At 45.8% G+C, this 19,440-nt stretch overlaps 1 protein-coding gene across 1 annotated transcript in view; it reads left to right on the forward strand.

Moving 5' to 3' along the window:
• The first annotated feature begins 430 nt into the window (after positions 1-430).
• Positions 431-19,440, forward strand: part of rtn4r (reticulon 4 receptor) — a 32,781-nt gene continuing 13,771 nt past the window's right edge. Inside the window, exon 1 of the mRNA XM_041203038.1 lies at positions 431-822. Coding sequence (XP_041058972.1) covers positions 431-822 — 392 coding nt within the window. The remainder of the gene's footprint in view (positions 823-19,440) is intronic.

Below are 19,440 nucleotides of genomic sequence, written 5' to 3' on the forward strand. Positions count from 1 at the left end.
CAGCAAGAAAAGGTGGAGGAAGTACGCCAACAAGTGTCTGAGCCCCAGCACCCAGGCCAACTTAGATGAGGAGGCAGATGAACCATCTGATGAAGATCTGTCACTGTGTTCACCTGCACCCTCAACCAGCCCAGATACATGCATCTCAGTGGATTCTTGTTCTAGAGTGGGCTGGGGTTCACAATCTGATGATCACCTCACGGACATGTGTCCACAGTAGGCGGAGGCAGTGACAGCCGAGATCTCTGACACTTGGAGAGCTGCTGGAGACCAGGCCCTGCTGAGTCTGAGTCTGATGATAAGCCTCTGAAATTGGCCCTGAGAGAAATGTTGGAGATGCAAGGTCAGGCAGGGGAACATCAGGCAGAGTTGTCAGAGGCTGTCGCCAGACTGGAATGAAGGATGTAGGAGTCCATCTATGTTTTATATGATGTTGTGGCTCTGGCATGCGAGCGCAGAGAAAGGTGGAGGCCACCTTGGAGGCCCAGGTCCAGTATTTTCTGCAGATTTGCGCTTGGACTTGCACCTCATTGCTCTAACTATGGGTACGTTCCAGGAGTGGATGGGCAAGAAGGGGGAGGGGCACTTTGACCACCCTCTAGGTGCCCCTTCTCCTCAAGGGTTCAAGGGCATGCCCTGGGGCACCCAGAGGAATGAGGAGCACCAGCCAGGCACCCCAGGGGCACCCACCCAAGACACTTCAAGTGTTCCCTGCCATTCCAACTCTCCACTGCCTATGACCCCATCAGCTCCAGAAGGTCAAGCCAAGGAGAATGCACCTGCCTCAGAGCAAGAGGACCTTAGCAGGCCAGGGCCCTCAAGGTCTCGGGACACCAGAGAACGCCCACCAAAGTCATCTCAGACAACAGGGCAAAGCAGTCAGCAGCTGCCTCCACCTCTGCTCCAGATGTTGGGGCAGCACATAGATGTAGCAGTAGGGTTAGAAAAATTAATAATTTTTGAATGCACAATAGTGGCACGGGTGTTCATTCACTGTATATAATCTGCGCTATTGTAAATACATTTGGCATTTATCCCTCTCCAAGTCTCAGGAATTGAATGGCTAATTGATGTGATGCATGGTCCCGCATTCATTTAAGGGGACAAAATTTCCACCACTTCCCCACCCCACCCAATTATCTTCTATCTTGTTCCTCAATTCCATTAAATCTCACCAAAGTGAATCACATGAACAAAAGCATTTCATGTATAAAAATGATGGCTGGGCAATGACATGTGACCTTGGATCTCAGTAAAACATTATTTAGCCTCAGGAGAATTGTTCATCAAGATTAGTGATTATCCTGATGCTTTTGCACTGATGCCTGTAGTTTGTAGATTTTACAAGTTTGTTGCCATCAATTTTAGAGTCTTTTCTCCCAGTTGTACTTTGCAATGGCATTTATTTTAAGTCTGTGAGTTTTGGGAAAAGTAGTATTTACTGTCAAACATCATAATCTTTCAAGCCTCCCCGCAGCGTGTTTTCGTCTCCATGGTTAATGCTGAATGTTATCCCTTTATTATTTTCCATTGTCCCTGTGACATTGAATGATTGACATTGGTTCCACTCGGTGACAATTGAACAGTCTGCTTGATGGCAATGAATGTGTGATGTTAGAGTTGTCAATGTTCAGTGCTTTAACCATCTCAAGAGGGAGCTACATCTGGACAGCACCATCTCTCCAAATGATGGGAATGAGTGTGTGATGTTAGAGTTTTGTGCTCATCCTGGTGAAGTCATCTACTTACTTGTGAGGATCGCACTTCACTCCTAAATGGCTGCCTGGTGGTGCTTTTCTGAATCCTTCTGTAAATGCACAGCAGGCAAATCAATATAGAATTCATTGCATGACTGTGCACCCATTGACTTAGGGTAGATAGAAAAGAATTTGAGAGATGGACAATGTCGAGGACTGAGATGCCAAGTAAATGATGCTTTGGCACATCTGCTGGGTATTCAGCAGGATCTATGAAGGGCAGAAGTTGCCATAGACTGCTACATCAATACTGACTGGGTCATATTTCTCCTTATTGCCATGGTGATGCAGGACATAGACTTGCAAGCTTCCAACAAACACAGTGTCATGAGTGGTTGTCAAAAATCAAACGATGGTCCTGCTGTGATGACAATTTGAATATAACTCGTGGCTTTGGGTGCATGCTGTTGAGTAACAGGTCACTGCATCCTGATGTCCAATGGCATCTTAGGGCTCAGTAGCATGATGAGGCCTCTGCATTTTTCATGTATGAGAGCTGGTATTTGGAGAGATGGTGCTGTCCAGATGTAGCTCCCTCTTGAGATGGTCAAAGCACTGATCATTGACAAATGTTTTTCCTGTCAGTGTCGCCTTGCTAAGCTGCTGTCATACTGGTATAAGTGAATCCATATGTGCAATGTTGGTTCAGCCAGTTGAAGGCTGCCATGCCCACTGATTTGTTGACACCATGGTTGAGGGTTCAAAGTTCTGGACTATGTATAGTTGCTTAAGGGGGTGCGCTAGTGGAAGGCTGATCACATTGCACATGGCCATATGTTCCCTAGGCTACTGTGCCTTCCAAGGATGACCCCATTGTTAGAGTTGAAGGTAACGTATGCTGTCTCTGTGATCATTATGAGATTGGTAACCTTTCCTGATATGTTGACGCTAACAATGAAGGTTTTGTTGTGTCCCTTGAATTAAAGCATGAAGAGAACTTTGATCATGAAAACTTGTCTTCACTTTATTCCTCTTGAAATCTTGTTGCTATGAGATTGGCATGGGCACGTCTGCTGTATCATGCCCATGCAATGGCATCCTCATGTGGCTCATCTGAATCCTCATCCTCTTCAGATTCATCCCCTTGAAAGTCCTGCTCATCTAAAGAGACATCTAGCTCCTCCATATCTCCCTCTGGAAGCACTTTCCCCCTTTGCAGTGCTGGATTGTGCAGGGTGCAGCAAATAATAATGATGAGGGACATTTTCTGCGGTGAGTAATGGAGAGCCCTGCCTGACCTGTTCAAGCATCGTAAAAGCATCTTTAAGAGATCAATAATCTGCTCTATTAAGGGCCTTATGGCTGAATGTGTAGCATTGTATCTCTCCTCAGATGCACTCTGTGGCTAATAAACGGGCATCATTAGCCATCTCTTCTGGGCGTATCCCTTAATCCTGAAGAGCCAACTCTCTAAGCACTGAGGTCCCTTAAATATCTCTGGCACCTGGGAGTGACTTGAAATGCATGAGTTGTGTGATGTCTCTGGGTACATTGCACAGACATGCTGGATCTGCGCTCTGTAATCACAAATTAGCTGAACACCCAGAGAGTGAAATCCTTTTATATTAATGGAATTTCACAGGCTGCTGCCAGGGAGCTCTCAAGGACATGCCTTGCACTTGGGGGAATCCTGACATCACCATAAATCCCACAGCTCTGGCAGTCTGGCTTGCTTCATTCACATGGAACTGCATGTACTGATGAGCTTTACTGAAAAGGGCATCTGTGATCTCCCTTATGCATTTGTGTGTTGCCAACTGAGATTCCACAAATATCCTCAGTGGATCCCTGGAAGGATCCACTTGCAAAAAAAGTTCAGTGTGATGGTAACCTTCAGAGCACCTAGCATTGGATGTCCTCCAACTTCATGTGGCATGAATTCCTCACAGAATGTGTGGCAAATATGAGCTACCACATTGCTAGACAAGTGAAGGCACCTGTGGCACTGTCTTTCGCTCATCTCCATGTGTAAGCTGCATCTTCTGTAGACCCTTGGTTGCACCATACGCCTTCATGGATTTGGTCCCTCCTTGTCAGCATTTTGGTCTTCCTGGTTCTTGTTCCTCAGGGTAATAGTCATCCCTGAGCTGTGCCAATCATGACGCATCCTTCTTCTCCTCATTTTAATCAAAGCTATGAAGAAGGCGCGTCGCCAGCAGCCTGCATTCTCTACTCCTCCTTGTATCTGTGAACGGATAAAATGAAGCAATTATTGGTAGTTCCTGTGAATGGTCTCCATCCATATGCAGGACAGGAATGGAGTCTTTAGTCCTTGACCCCTCAGTCTGTACATGGCATACCAAGGCCACCACTTCAAAGACAATATCATCGTGGAGGACGGCAGATGGCTGAGCTTTTCCCTAATATGTGATTGCATATTCACAGTGAGGGCCTTAAATTAGGGTCAAAAGACTCAGGTCCTATGACCCACAGGCAGGCTTCTGGTGGCTGTCCCCCAGTGGCCTTGACAATAACTATAAATACCGAATCCTTGCACTTATGTCATGATTGTGGGCATGGTGCCTTGAATGCCAAGACCAGTGCACCAGGACTTGGAGGTTTATAGGGTCATGCTGCCTCTGCACAGCAGATGTGGCCCTTGATTGTTTGACCCTACATCCATTCTGACATGCTTTGTAAGGATCAGGTCCCAGTTAAGACCATATGCACCTCAGCACCTAGACTTAATGGATTGTTGCCTGAGTCCGTACCATTAGATAAGGAGCTAAGCTCATTCATTGTGCCTTAGACCCTCAAGTCCAGCACTCAGCTGATCCATACCCTCTGTGGTTTGAGTAGGACAGTTATAGGGTGCCCCTTCAATTAATCAAATACTCCAGTGCTGAGCTCCCCCCACACATCCAGGGACCCTTCCCCAATCAATGTTTTTTCTATTTCATCTGTTCTGATGAAGAGCTATTCAGACTCGAAATGTTAACTCTGTCTTCCTTTCCACAGATGCTGTCAGACCTGCTGAGTTTTCCTAGCAATTTTTGTTTTTGTTTCAGCTTTCCAGCACCTGCAGTATTTTGCTTTTAATTTTTTTTTCTAGCTTGTTTTTCGAGCTGTATTGTTAGGCGAGATTGAAAATGGTGCTCCTGACTTTCATCTATTAGACCAGCTTCCAACCTGCCCATCACCTACCAAGTTCCTCCCATCCTGCTCCATACTCACAGCCTCCTATTTCCCCTTTGTCCTGTCACTGTCCAGCCTCCCCCGTTACTCTTGGCCCCATCATTGTCCATGTGGATATTCCTGTTCTCCCCAATGAACCTTCAATGCTGATGCCCCCCTGCCCTTTGTCAACATGACCCCTTCCCTTTTTGAGGCTACACGCACCCTGACTTTTCAGGACTCCCCCCTACCCCCGCCACAACATGAGACCATTCAATACCTCCCATGACTTTTCAGCTACCAACCTACATGATCCAGATGCCTCCCCTGACCATGACTGTGCCATCTGCCTCAAAGTGCCATTACTCCAACCCCCAGGACAAAATTCCTTAGGTGACTGACCACACCTTGCACACCATGCTTTGCAAGACCATCACTGCCCAGAGAGGTGTTCCCCCACCCAAGACCAGGACCAAGACATGCCATGTAGAGTCCTCTTACATGGCCCGTGCAACCCTTCAATGTACCCCTGACAGTGTAACCTCACGCCCAGGAGAGTCTCTTCAATATGTCCCTGACAGCGTGGCCTCAGTCCCACGGTAATCTCTTATTCTTCCTTGGACAGTCTTTCACTGCCCCACCCTATTTCTTGACCACCCCTTAGCCCTGCTTCTATCTCTCCCCTCCTATCAGATTTTGGCCTCCTCTGTCCTGCCTCCAGCTCCTCCCCTCTCATGTTCCACACACACACCATGACCCCAAGTCCTGCCTTCATCTCCCCACTCCCTTTCACATTCCACATACGCCCACAGTCCTGACTCCACCTCCCACCTCCTCCCTCATGTTCCACACACCCTCCTCTTATCCTACCTCCATTTTCCCTCTCCCTTTTCATGTTCCACACAGACACATCCACAGTCCTGCCTCCGCCTCTACCTCCCCTCTCATGCTCCACATATGCCCCCTCTTGTTCTGCCTTCATCTCCCTCTCCCATGTTCCATATACCCAACCCACTGCATTCACCCCTCCATCCAGTCCTGCCTCCGACTCCCCTGCCCCCTCTAGTCTTGTCTCCCATGCCCAGCCTTAGCACAGCTTATGATGCAAACACCCAATATCTCGCAGCAACGCTCTTAAAGGTAGGTGAAAGCAGCATCTACTGACCTCAGAGTTGTTGATGAAGTGAAGTTGGCCAGGTGCGTGCCATTTATACACAGTCATAAAACTGAACGTTCTAACTCCTCTGTGGTGGGGAACTTCATTTGGAGGGGGAGCTTAATTCCAGCAAGGTGATCTTTTAATGAGCATGCAAGACATGAAAATATATGTAAAATGACTTCCTGACATTGTTCACCGGTAAGCTTGACCTGCCTTTAACCCGCTTCCCAGAACCCCAGAATTCCAACAGTTCATCCCGACAGCGGGAAACTGATTTTTGGCCCCATGCCTAATTAAATTCCCTCACCCTCTATGCTTCTTGCTGTTGATAGGGGTGGAAGATTCTGCCCTACAGGCCTGAGACTGTGTCGGACACACAAATTTCCACTTATTAAATACTCCTTACATGAAATGCTTTTAAACCTTCCACTTGTCGTTGAGTAGCTGCTTGGCTCAGTAGGTTACGTTAGTTCGTAGGCTTAACATTAGTTTTTGGGTCCAAATTCCACTCCAATGCTTGAGCAAAATATTCTAGGCTACTACTCCAGTTTTGAACTGAAAGAGTTTTATTTTGTTGGTTTTCTAGGGATGAGATACTAAATTGGGGCCTGTCTGGCTGCTTTGTTGTGTCATGAAAATATAATAATTCTCATAATATTATTGTGATTTATTGTAAAAGTGGGTTAATAGTGCGGTTTGGATAGTTTATCTGTGTGTATGTGTGTGTGGGATTTAATTGAATTTGAGAAAGTTGGTCTGGAGGCTTTGAGTAATCAGCAAGAAGCTAGGTTTGAAATTCTAAATATGTAAACATGACTGAAGTTTTAGAATGTGAGATATAAGGAAAATTTGCATTTTTAGATAAATTTAAATTTCAAAGAGCTGGCATGATGTTACCCCTAGCCAGAAGACACTAAACCAAACAGTGTGTTTATTTTTCCCAAAGGCTACTGATGATATGAGCACTATGAAAGATTTATAATATAAGAAAAGTAAAGCTCCAAAGACATGCTGGACCATGGAATTTGCATTAAAAGGGGAGAAACATGTATAAAGGAAATGAGGCTATGTGTCAGAGAGTAGGAATTCTAAGATCTAATACATGTGAAAAGCCTATAGCCTCTGTGCATCAAGTTGCTGTCTCCAGGAACCAAAGCTGAGAAAACTCATTTTGACTTCTCATCTCCAGGGTATTGTATTGCTTTGCCTGGGTCTGTTTAAATCTATTTGTTTTTATTGTTGTCGTAACGGGGGCATATCTGGAAGCCAGATTAATTAGGGGTTTTAGGACTTATTATGGTAGCCATTTGTAAGACCTATGAATGGGCTTGAAATCTTTTCTTTTGTTAATTAATGTTGAATTTAGTTTTCCAAAACCCTCTGAAGTCATGGTAGTCTTATTGTTTCTGAATTCAGGGCTTGCATCTCGAAATAAAATACAAATTACAAAACAGTTGTGACCACATGATTAAGTTTCCTCCATGGATTTGATCTGCCTGGTATACATCATCTGTTACATCATAACAGTTGATTCATGTGAATGTTAAGCAGACACTATTTCAAGATCAGAGTGCCCTCCTGGTGTCTTCGTCAGTCTTGCTTTCTCAACTAAAAGAACCAAAAAAGATAGATTAACCCTTCATTGGAAGAGGGGTAAGACTTTCTGAAATGTGTACTGGAGAACTTCATCAGCTTTAGAGAACCAAGCTCAACATAGAATGTACAGAGGAGAAATTTAAAAAAGGGAATAAGAAAGACAAAGAGGGATTGTGGGATCTGATTAGCAGCGAAGGTAAAAGGAAACCAAAAAGTATTTTATAAACACACATATGGTGAAAGTGTAGGACTTTCAAAGGAAGGGTAGGATTGATTAAGGGCCTTCTTTTGAAGGCAGAGTGCATGGCTGAGGCAGTAAATGAATACTTTGCATCTATCTTCATCACAGAAGAAGATGGTGCCAATGTAGCAGTAAAGGAGGAAGCAGTAGTGACATTGGAATCAGTTAAAATAGCTAAAAATAAGATGCTTAAAAGTTTGGCAGTCCTCAAAGTAGGAAAGTCACCGGTATACATAAGAAGCATTCTAGGTTACTGAGGGAATTAAGGGTAGAAAATGCAGAGGCTCTGACCACAACCTTCCAGTCCTCCTTGAATGTGGGGTAGTGTTAGTGGATCCCATTGCAAATGTTGTATCCCTACTCAAAAAATGGAGAGGGATAAGTCCAGCAACTACAGACCAGTCAGCATAACCTCGGAGATAGGGAAACCAGGAAAAATTAATTGGCATTTTTAGAAACACGGGCTAATAAATAAATGTCAGCCTGGGTATGTTAAAGGCAAATCTTGTTTGACTAATTGGATCGAGTCTTTGCTGAAGTACTGGAGGTGATAGATGAAGGTAGATGAAGGTTGATGCTATGTTTATGAACATTATGAATGGGTTGGCAAAACACCAGGAAATAGACTTGCTAGCAAAATTAAAGTACACAGGATTAAAAGTGACAGTATGGATACAGAATTTGTGAAGGAACAGACAGCAGAGATCTGTAGTGAACAGTTGCCTTTCAGACTGGAGGAAGGTGTACAGTTGTGGTTGGTTGTTATTAGAACCATTGGAGTTAGTACAAAAACCACTGCTCTTTTGGCATATCTTAATGACTGGAACATGGGCGTATGTGGCATAATTTCAAAATTTGGAGATTATCTTATCTCGGAAGTGTAATAAGCAATAAGGAGGAGGCTATGGACTTCAGGAGGATATAAACAGATTTGTGAAATGGACAGATGCATGACCAATGAAATTTAATACACAGAAGTGTAAAGTGATACATGTTGGCAAATAAAATGAGTCATGGCAATATGAATGATAGCATACTATTTTAAAGGGATGCAGGAGTAGTGAGACATAGAGATGTACGCACACAAATCTTTGAAGGTAACAAGACAAGTTGAGAAGTCTGTTAATAAAGCATAGGGATCCTTGGCTTTACTACTAGGGGAAACAAGGGCATTGGTAGAAGTGAGAGAAACATGAAAGAGGTTCAGAGGTTAATTCTCACTCTCCCCATAGCATTTTTGGATTTTATTGGAGGAGCAATTTGTTAGTTTATAATATTTCTTACAGATGAAATGGGTGGAAGCATGTGTTAGGGGAAATCTTTACAAAAGGCAGGTTAAGCCTCAGCTGGAATATTGTATTTAATTCTGGCCACCACAATTCGGGAAGAACATTAAGGCCTTGGATAAGGTGAAGAAACTCTTACATTTGAAGAATGGTACTGGGATGAAGGACTTCAGTTAGGTGGAAGATTGTAAAAATTTGGATTGTTCTCCTTACAACAGAAATGTTTAAGAGGAGATTTGAGAAATGTGCTCAAATCATGAATGCTTTGATGGAGTAAATGAGGAGAAACCTGGTTCCAGTGGCAAAAAGGTCAATGTGCCAGAGGACACATTTTAAAGTGATTGGCAAAAGAAGGAGAAGCAACACTAGGCACCACAAATATTCCCATCCTCAATGATGGGGGAGCCCAGCACATCAGTGCAAAAGATGCATTTTCAACAATCTTCAGTCAGAAGTGCCGAGTGGGTGATCTTGACCTCCTCCTGAGATCCCCAGCATCCCAGATGCCAGTCTTCAGCCAATTCCATTCACTCCACGTGATATCTGCACTGCAGCTGAAGGCATTGAATGCTGCAAAGGTTCTTGCCCTGACAATATTCTGGCATTAGTACTAATGACTTGTGATCCAAAATTAGCTGCGCTCCTATCCAAGCTGTTCCAGCTACAACAATAGCATCTACCCAATTACGTGAAAAATTGCTCAGGTATGTCCTGTACACATAAAGCAGAACAAATCCAACCTGGCCAATTATGGTCCTATCAGTCTACTCTCGATCATCAGCAGAGTGAAAGCGGCACTTACTCTGAAATAACCTGTTTATTGATGCTCTGCTTCAGTTCCACAGGGCCACTCAGCTCCTGACCTCATTACAGCCTTGGTTCACTCCTGAAGTGAGGTGAGAGTGACTACCCTTGACGTCAAGGCAGCATTTAACTGACTGTTGGTATCAAGAAACCCTAGCAAAACTGAAGTCAATGGGAATCAGGGGTAAAATTCTCCACTGGCTGGAATCATACCTAGCGCAAAGGGAGATGGTTGCAGCTGTTGGAGGTCAATCATATCAGTCCCAGGACATCAACGCAGGAGTTCCTCAGGTTTGTGCCCTAGGCCCAACCATCTTCAGCTGCTTCATCAATGAGTTTCCCTTCATCATAAGGGCCGAAGTGGGAACATTACTTGATGATTGTACAATGTTCAATCTCAATTCTTCATTCCCAGCTCCTCAAATACGGAAACAGTCCATGTTCATTTGCAGCAAGACCTGGAAAACATTCAGGCTTGGGTTGATAAGTGAGAAATAACATTTGCACCACTAAAGTGCCAGGTATTGACCATCTCCAACAAAAGAGAATCCAATCATCTCCCCTTGACGTTCAATGGCATTACCATCAATGAACCCTTGCTGCAGACAACCTGGGAGTTAGGATTGACCAGAAACTGAACTGGACTAGCCATGCAAATACTGTGGCTGCAAGTGCCAATCAGAGGCTAGGATCCTGTGGCAAGTAACTCACATCGTGACTCCGCAAAGCCTGTCCACCATCTACAAGGCACAAACAAGGAATGTGATGGAATACTCTCCACTTGCCTGGACAAGTGTAGCTCCAACAATACTCAAGAAGCTCAATGCCATCCAGGACAAAGCAGCCCGCTTGATCAGGATCCCATCCACACATCTTCAACATTCACTTCCTCCACCATCGATGCATAGTGGCAGCAGTGTGTACCATCCACAAGATGCACTGCAGCAACTCACCAAGCCTCCTTCAACAGAACCTTCCAAACCCATAACTTCTACTAGCAAAAAGGACAAGGGCAGCAGATACATGGGAGCACCACCACCTGCAAATTCTCCTCTAAGCCACACACCATCCTGACTTGAAACTATATTGCTGATTCTTCACTGTGGTTGGATCAAATTCCTGGAACTCCTTTTCTAAAAGCATTGTAGGCATACCTACACCCACCTATCTGCAGCGGTTGAAGACGGCAGCTTATCACACCTTCTCAAGGGCAATCAAAATGGGCAATAAATGCTGGCCTAGCCAGTGACACCCACATCCTGTGAAAGAATTTTTTAAAAAATACTTATTTTTTTCGCACAGTGATGGAATTGTGATAGGGAGGTCTTGTGGCGCAGTCATCGCATCCCTACCTCTGGGGCAGAAGCTCCAGGTTCAAGTTCCACTCCAGATCTTAATAGTCTTGGAAAGTACAACCATAACATGGCAAAACAGGTTGATTATCGGCCTGTAAATCCTTCCAATATGCCTGATGGCTGATAGTAAGAGCGAAGGTGTTTTCTGATTAGCCAGACTACAGAAGGCAATGGCAAACCACTGTAGGACTTGGCCAAACATAATTATTGATGAATCCAATGGAAGTCCATGGTTGCTAACATCCTCTTAGGGTATTGTACCTAGAGAAAGGGGAGGTTATTGTGTTGTGGAATGCAGTGTCTGAGAAGGCAGTAGAAGGTGATTCAGTAGCAACATTAATTGGAGTATTGGATACATACTTGAAGAGAAAAAAGTTACAAGTCAATTCAGAAAGAGTAGAGGAGTCAGATTAATTGGATACTGGAGAATTAGGGTGTTCAAGGTTGAAAACGTTAATGTGTGGGACTGGAGAACCAATACTGTGCATATGATGATGTAAGGGACACATGACCAAGTGTCCAGAAGGACATAGCTCACAACTTAGACTGCGTAACAACTATAGTTTTGTATATCTGTTTATAGCAATGTTCATCCAATAAACCAGTTATTGTTCAGACCTATCTATGGGTGGGAGTTTCCACCCCCGCCCACCGCTGGGGTCATCCGGTCCCGCCGAAAGTCAATGGACCTTAGGCTGGGCCGCTAAATCTCCCACGGTGGGTCCCACCTTGACAGGGTGAGAAAACCTCAGCCCATGCCTCTGCAATTGTTTCTTAGCCAGTCACAATAAACATATAACAGATAACAAGGAGCTAACACAGGCTTGATGAGCTGAATGGCCTCCTTCTGAACTACTGGGTACTATGATTTACAGTACCTCATTTATTATTTGCGGGATCTTCCTGAATACAAATTGGCTGCCATGTCTGCCTACGATACAACAATTAATACACTTCAAAGCAATTCATTGTGAGATGCTTTGGTGCACTTCAGAGAGATATGATATAGATGCAAATCTTATTTTTCCAATATATCAATATTGAACTGCAGTAACACAAGCACTAAAAACATATTATGTTTAACACCCCAGAGTTATTGTTCTGATAGAAAATTGGCAGAATCACAGCTTTCAATCCCCAAGAGACCAAAAAAATTGCAGAATTCTACATAATAAAACCAGAGTGTGGCTTAGTCACTAGAAGCTGATGGTCATAATTGTAAACAGTAAAAATCTTGACTCACATATAATGTAAATGGAATTTGAAATGATAAATTATTTGCTCTGACTATATTTAAGCAATACAACTGTAATAAGCAATTATTCTAACTGTATTTATAAAAAGTAAAATTCCAATTTAAAGCCATCAATAGACTAAAGGAACTATATAATATAAGGGCAAGTATTCAAATAAAAAAAAATGAGAACCAAGTTAAATGTCAAACAAGAAAACAAAAACTAATATCCTTTCCATTTCTGCACTTCCATATTCCCTCCATCCACCCTCTTCCTTTTGCATTCTCCCCATCTCTTAATATGAGAGCCACCTTTCTCTATTGTATATCTTTTCATTCATCAACATGCAGCTTAAATAGGTACAAAATATTTAAAGAACATGTGTTATGTAACTAAAGACACTGAAAAAAAATCACCAGGTCAATCCCTTCCTTCAAGAACCAACGCAAAGATCCCAATATTTGAGGTAGAGGGAAGGGGAGGTCAAATATGCCTGAAGAGTTCACAGAACCAAGAACGTAGAGGTCTGGCTGAACTTACTGGAAGGAGCTCATTAACATTTCCTGTTTCCAGGCCCAACAGCTGACCAAGTTGACAGCCTGCAGCAGCTGGGAGGGAATGCCAGCCACAGACATAGGAGGGAGAGACTGCGAGTAGGAAGAGGGAGAGACGATGGACACAAGGGAGGACGATGATTGTGGCCGTAGGAGGCCTAAGGCGCCCTTGAGCTCCTGGGAGAGCACATGGAGTACTGGAAAGGTACCTACCTCGGGGAGGCAGTGGCTGCTGTCTCTTTTTCACTGTCAGGTTCCCCAATCCCTGCGAAACCTATGCAGCAACAGTCGATTTTAAATTGGGTTGCCAACTGAGCTGTGTAAGAATATGGATTTAACAGGACATTCAGAGAGATTAGTCAGTTGTAGAGTTAAATGACCAAAGTTTGGCTGGAACTGCTGTGCTGCAAAGTAAACTGCTTTTAGACTTTTCAAGCTAACTGGCTACAGGTGCAGAAAGGCTACCTTTCACAAGTATCCTGTTACTGCAAACTGAAGGAGAGGAGAACAGTTTGAGACTACATCGTTACTTCTTATTTCTTCTTCAGCTGTGAGTACTTGTACTAAAGAACTCTTGTTACTTGTTGAAATGTAATCAAGTATAACCCTTTTATTATTCTTCAGGATTATGCTTTGCAAAATTGCAGTTTAATATTGTTTGCTAGACTATATTTTTAGATAGAATTAGGGAAAAGAATAATGTTGAAACAGAGTTTTCTTTATAGTTGAAGCTCTTGTTATCTTCAAGGTCCATTGGATGAGTCATCAGCTGCAGGAGCAGAAAATAAATTGCCCTAAGACTGAAAGAGAGACAAAGGAGGCCCAAGTCTTTTTCCAGGCAGCCTCCATGGTTGGATAAATTTTGCAGCAGTTCCAAATTTTAGGGTATAACCTAGGAGGTTTGGGCTCCTCTCAATGTAATAGATCCACAGAGGCACCAAGGAGAGTCAACAAGCAGATGGGAATATTCGGTGTGAAGACTGGACCATGTCTTCTACCCAAAGGACAATAGGATAATAGAATTTTCAGTTGTAAAACAGGTGGGAGGCCTGATCGGAACAGGCTGGGGGTTAACTCCTTAACAGATGCCCCCATTTTATGCCAATGACCTTTCATCAAAACTGGGGTCATCAACCTGAAACATTAGCTTTGTTTCTCTCTCCACAAATGTTACCTGACCTTCGGAGTATTTCCAGCACTGTTTTTATTTCAGATTTCCAGCATCTGCAGTATTTTATTTTTCTAGTAATGTAAATAAAGGGACCTAACTCCAGAGGTGACTGTGCAGCGATTGGAGAAGAAGATAAACTGGCTGTGTAGAGATAGATGGGAGCGGAGCCATGCAAGGCAAATCATATTGAGTTAGATCACAGACAGGAGGTGGGGTTGGAGGGTGGTGTGATTAACTGTGCTGAATGCTGTAAAGACACTGAGGAGAACAGGAGAGCAAGTCATTAGGAAGGTGAATGGAGTGTGGCCTTTATTGCAGGAGAATGGAGAATAAATATAGGGGAGTCTTTCTACAGCTGTACAGGCCGTTGGTGAGCCCACACCTAGTGTGAGATTTTGAGAGCCCACTGGCAGCAGGTGTGGTAGCTGGCGCGCCTGGAAAATATGGTACAACCTGCTTCACGACGGTGGGAAGGCAGCTCGCGATCGTCCGCTCAGCCCGCTGAGAGTGGGCGGTGTTTCCCACCATCGATCGGCAGGGAGCTAATTGTAAAACATCAGCATATAATTAAAAGGCCAGCCCACCAGGCTTTTGGAACCCCATCGTATTGTCCAGCCACGTTGGCGGGAAAGCACGCAGACATGTTTCACAATGCAATGCAAGGCAAGGTGCACTTGGCAGCCTTCAATTTGGGGGAACTGAAGTGAGTGAGCAGCAGCGTTCTCCACAGCTTGCCCTTTGTTTACAGGACTCAGGGGTGCTGAGGGGTGGGTGCAACTGATCCCTGGGCCCAGGGGTGACTGCTGATGGCGGTGGGGGGGTGGTGTCGAGGGACAAGTGCTGGCCAGCATCGGAGGTGGACGATGTCGGTGGGGGAGGGGTGGTCAAGTGCTGCCCTGGCACTGCGTTCTGCGCACAGGCAATTGAGTTTGGGGAAAGGGTAAGCGAGGGAAGTAGCCATGCATTAGGAACACCTGTATAAACTGACCACACCTCTGCAACTGAGATAGATCAGGTACAGCCACAGTGGTATGATTGTGGCCAGACTCCTAGGCTGTCTGCCTATGCAATCATCGTGGAGACACCAAAGGGCCACCAAGCGCTCCATGGCTGGTCATCTAGCGACATCCAAGGTTTATAGATGCTGCCTGCCATTACTACAGATGACTGAGAACCAGTGTCACCAACGACTGTGCACCTCTAGGAACCTGGTGGCTCACATCTGCCACTTACTGCAGTAATTGGAACCAAGGGGACATGGAGGGCATCCACTGCCAGTGACTGTGAAAGTGACTATGGTGCTCAATTTCTATGCCAGTGGCTCCTTTCAGGGCTCCACATGTGACCTCTGTGGGATTTCAAAATTTGCCACCCACAAACGCATCTCTGAGGTCATGGAAGCCACCTGCTCCATGGCACAGAACTTGTGTATTTCATCTGGGACTAGGACAGCCAGGATGCAAGGGCCATTGGATTTGCCCTGGTCCTGGTCCACTCATGTGGTGCTCAGGTCTCCATCACTGCACTCGGTGGACTTCATCAACCTCAAGGGGCTTCCACTCACTAAACATGCAGCTGGTGTGCGACCACCAGAAATGCATCCCGCAGGTGTGCGCATGGTTTCCAGGAAGTGGGTACGGCCCCTACATCCTGAGTCACTCGCAGATCCATGCAGTCTTCCAGGGTTCACAGAGGCTGGAGGGTTGGCTCCTTGGGGGCAAGGGCCAAGCACAAAGGCCGTGGCTGATGACACCTGTGTGGAGGCCTCAGACTGAAGCAGATATAATGATGTTATAATGATGGTCATGCAGCAACTTGGTGGAGCAAACCATCGGGACGCTGAAGATGCAGCTCCAGTGCCTGGACCGGTCTGGTGGAGCCCTGCAATACAGTCCGCACAGGGCATCACCCATCGTTGTCATGTGCTGCGCCCTTTGCAAACTGGCACTGCAACAGGGAGAGGAGCTGGCTGAGGAGGAGATGGAGGAGTGCATGTCTCCTCCGATGAGGAGGACGCCGATGGAGATGAGAGTGAGTAGGTACTCAGCGGTGACAATGACAGGGATGAGGCTCTCACACTGGCTAGACGAGGCAGCTGCACTCAGGTTTGTGGAGGATGATGATGACATGTAGGAAGGTGTCCCCTTGGATCCTCACATCGCAGTTGTGAACATTTGACTCAAGTCTGGCTTATGGCAGCACCAAAACTCTCTGTGAGAATGCTCCTGGGATGGAGTTGCAGTGGAGGCCCTAATAGTCACTCGATCGCAGGAGAATGATGTCAACATGCAGTGAGGACACTCCATGAATCTTCACATAGCCTCTGAGAATGCCTGATTCATGTCTGGCTGAGGGCAGCTTGTTTGTTCTCCAAGATCAGGGCCATCTCAGATATGCAGCCATGAAGGGCTGTGTCCACCTTCAGCACCTCAGCCCTCCAGGAGCTGGTGCACAGCATTGCTTGTCACAGATGCTCATGTGATGGGGGCCAGTCCCACTTTAAAGGTGTTGAAAGCACACAGAGACAATGAGAGAACTCTGTGACTCCTGCCCACTACATTCTGGCAGCGATGACCAGCACCACTGAAGTGCAGGCATCAGTAATGTTTCCAGAGAGTGTGAGGCTGGACCATCACTGTGTTCTGAAGGCTGCACAAAGCCTAAGGAAGAGGCCCTGGACTGAGACACCTGCCTTTTATCTTGTGCAGAAGGGTTTCACATCTGAGTGACAAGAACACTGCTCATCAGATCAAGGAACTATAGGCTGGAAGACATTCTTAGGAGTTAATTGACAATAGTGAACATTATGTACAAGTCAAAAACAAAAACAGAATTACCTGGAAAAACTCAGCAGATCTGGCAGCATCAGCGGAGAAGAAAAGAGCAAATCATCAAAAGATGTCAACAACAATAGTACAAAAGAACACATAGGTGTTAAAGACCACGTCTCCTCTACATTGGAGAGACCAAACGTAAACTGGGCAACCGCTTTGCAGAACACCTGCGGTCTGTCCGCAAGAATGACCCAAACCTCCCTGTCGCTTGCCATTTTAACACTCCACCCTGCTCTCTTGCCCACATGTCTGTCCTTGGCTTGCTGCATTGTTCCAGTGAAGCCCAACGCAAACTGGAGGAACAACACCTCATCTTCCGACTAGGCACTTTACAGCCTTCCGGACTGAATATTGAATTCAACAACTTTAGGTCGTGAGCTCCCTCCCCCATCCCCACCCCCTTTCTGTTTCCCCCTTCCTTTTTTTTCCAATAAATTATAAAGATTTTCCTTTTCCCACCTATTTCCATTATTTTTTTAAAAAAAACACCCCCACTAGAGCTATACCTTGAGTGCCCTACCATCCATTCTTAATTAGCACATTCGTTTAGATAATATCACCAACTTTAACTTTAACACCTATGTGTTCTTTTGTACTATTGTCGTTGACATCTTTTGATGATCTGCTTCTATCACTGCTTGTTTGTCCCTACAACCACACCCCCCCGCCACCTCTCTCTCTCTCTATCTCTCCGCCCCCCATACACACACCTTAAACCAGCTTATATTTCAACTCTTTCTTGGACTCGAACTCAAGTTCTGTCGAAGGGTCATGAGGACTTGAAACGTCAACTCTTTTCTTCTCCGCCGATGCTGCCAGACCTGCTGAGTTTTTCCAGGTAATTCTGTTTTTGTTTTTATTATGTACAAGTGATCAACACCCATGCCCAGGCTGTGCATCTACTTTTATCTAACTTTCCTAACCCTGCCGCTACTTCATGGTGCTCTCTGGACGTCCGCAGCAGAGGTGGAGGCAGGCTGCTGACTGTAACACCCTGTCTGTGGTAACTTTGGCGGGCATCCTCTGGAGGGCCGAGACTTGATGGGCCCCGGCCTGCTTTCAGCGTCCTGCTTTGTGGCAGTGGCACATTCCTCGGCCTGTGAATCTGGAGCTGCTGAGGTCACAGGAAGAGGGGATTCAGATGGGCCAGTCACTCCCAGAGCCACCTGAATGGATGGCTCCAGAGTGTGCACCTGCTGATCCTCCTCCTTTAGCGTGCCCGGGGGCCTCTGGCTAAAGCCATGAGTGGAAGGGGTAGCTGGAGTGAGATCAAGCTGCCTGGCATTCCTCTCACATACACACTGTTGGAGGCCAACTATGGCATCAGCGATGGAGTTAAACCCATGCAGCAGTGCAGGGGTGACGTCCTGGACCAAGGTCTCCATGTCGGCTGCCACGCTGTCAGTGTTGACGTCAGTGCGTTGCAATGCTGGTGCTATCACCTCAGCCTGAAGACAAGCAGACTCCTCCAAGGTGCCTTGCAACCTGAGGAGTGCAGCGGAATTCCCTTCCTGTTGTTCCTAAGCTTGCCTTTGCAGCTCCAGCAACTGTGACATGACCGAGTCCAGAGGTCCATCATCTGACTCGGACTCAGCAACTTTCTGGCCTCCAGTCCTCCAAGTGCTGAGGGCCTGAGAAGTCCCTGCCTCCACCTGCTGTGGATCAGAAAGTGCGATGTGCTCACCAGATTGTGATCCCGAGGCTACTCTAAAGCTAGGTCCCACCGAGGTGTGTGTCGCTGAGCTGGTTGAGGGTTTGGGTGAGCGCTGTGACAGGACTTCAGGAAAGGTACCTTCTGGTTCCTCTTCAGAGATTTCTTCGGAGCTTGATTAGAGGCCCTGTTTGGGTCGGCTGTTTGGCAGACGTGCCTGCAAAAGCAAGGGCAGATAATTAGTGCACGGCAGTGGCCTGTGAAAGAGGACACATCACTCAGGGCATGGTTGTCTGATAGATGTTCCACTGCTGGATCCTTACTTGGTAGAGCAGTGCCGAGCTCACTGTCAGCACAGGACCTGTCTCGGTCATCATTGGCCAGCTGGATGGTTCTGTTTTTGAATTCTATCAGGACTTTGACCTCCAGCATCCCTCCACCTATCTGTGACCTTTCCCTCCTGTTGTGTGCCAGTTTGTCCTGCATGGATAGAGATGGGAAGAGTGTATCAGGAGTCCTGCCGGGCCAGATGATAAGTATGCCTGGTCTGTGTGCATGGTGAGTGGTCCCATGGATGGGATGAGAACAATGAAGGTGTGTGTGAAATAGTGAATGGTGATGTCCCTTGTACTGGCAATGAGTGAGGACCCTGTAGATGTGCAATGGGTTTGTAAGTGTGTGAA

This window comes from Carcharodon carcharias, chromosome 13 (assembly GCF_017639515.1).
Source record: "Carcharodon carcharias isolate sCarCar2 chromosome 13, sCarCar2.pri, whole genome shotgun sequence".
Lineage (NCBI taxonomy): Eukaryota > Metazoa > Chordata > Chondrichthyes > Lamniformes > Lamnidae > Carcharodon > Carcharodon carcharias.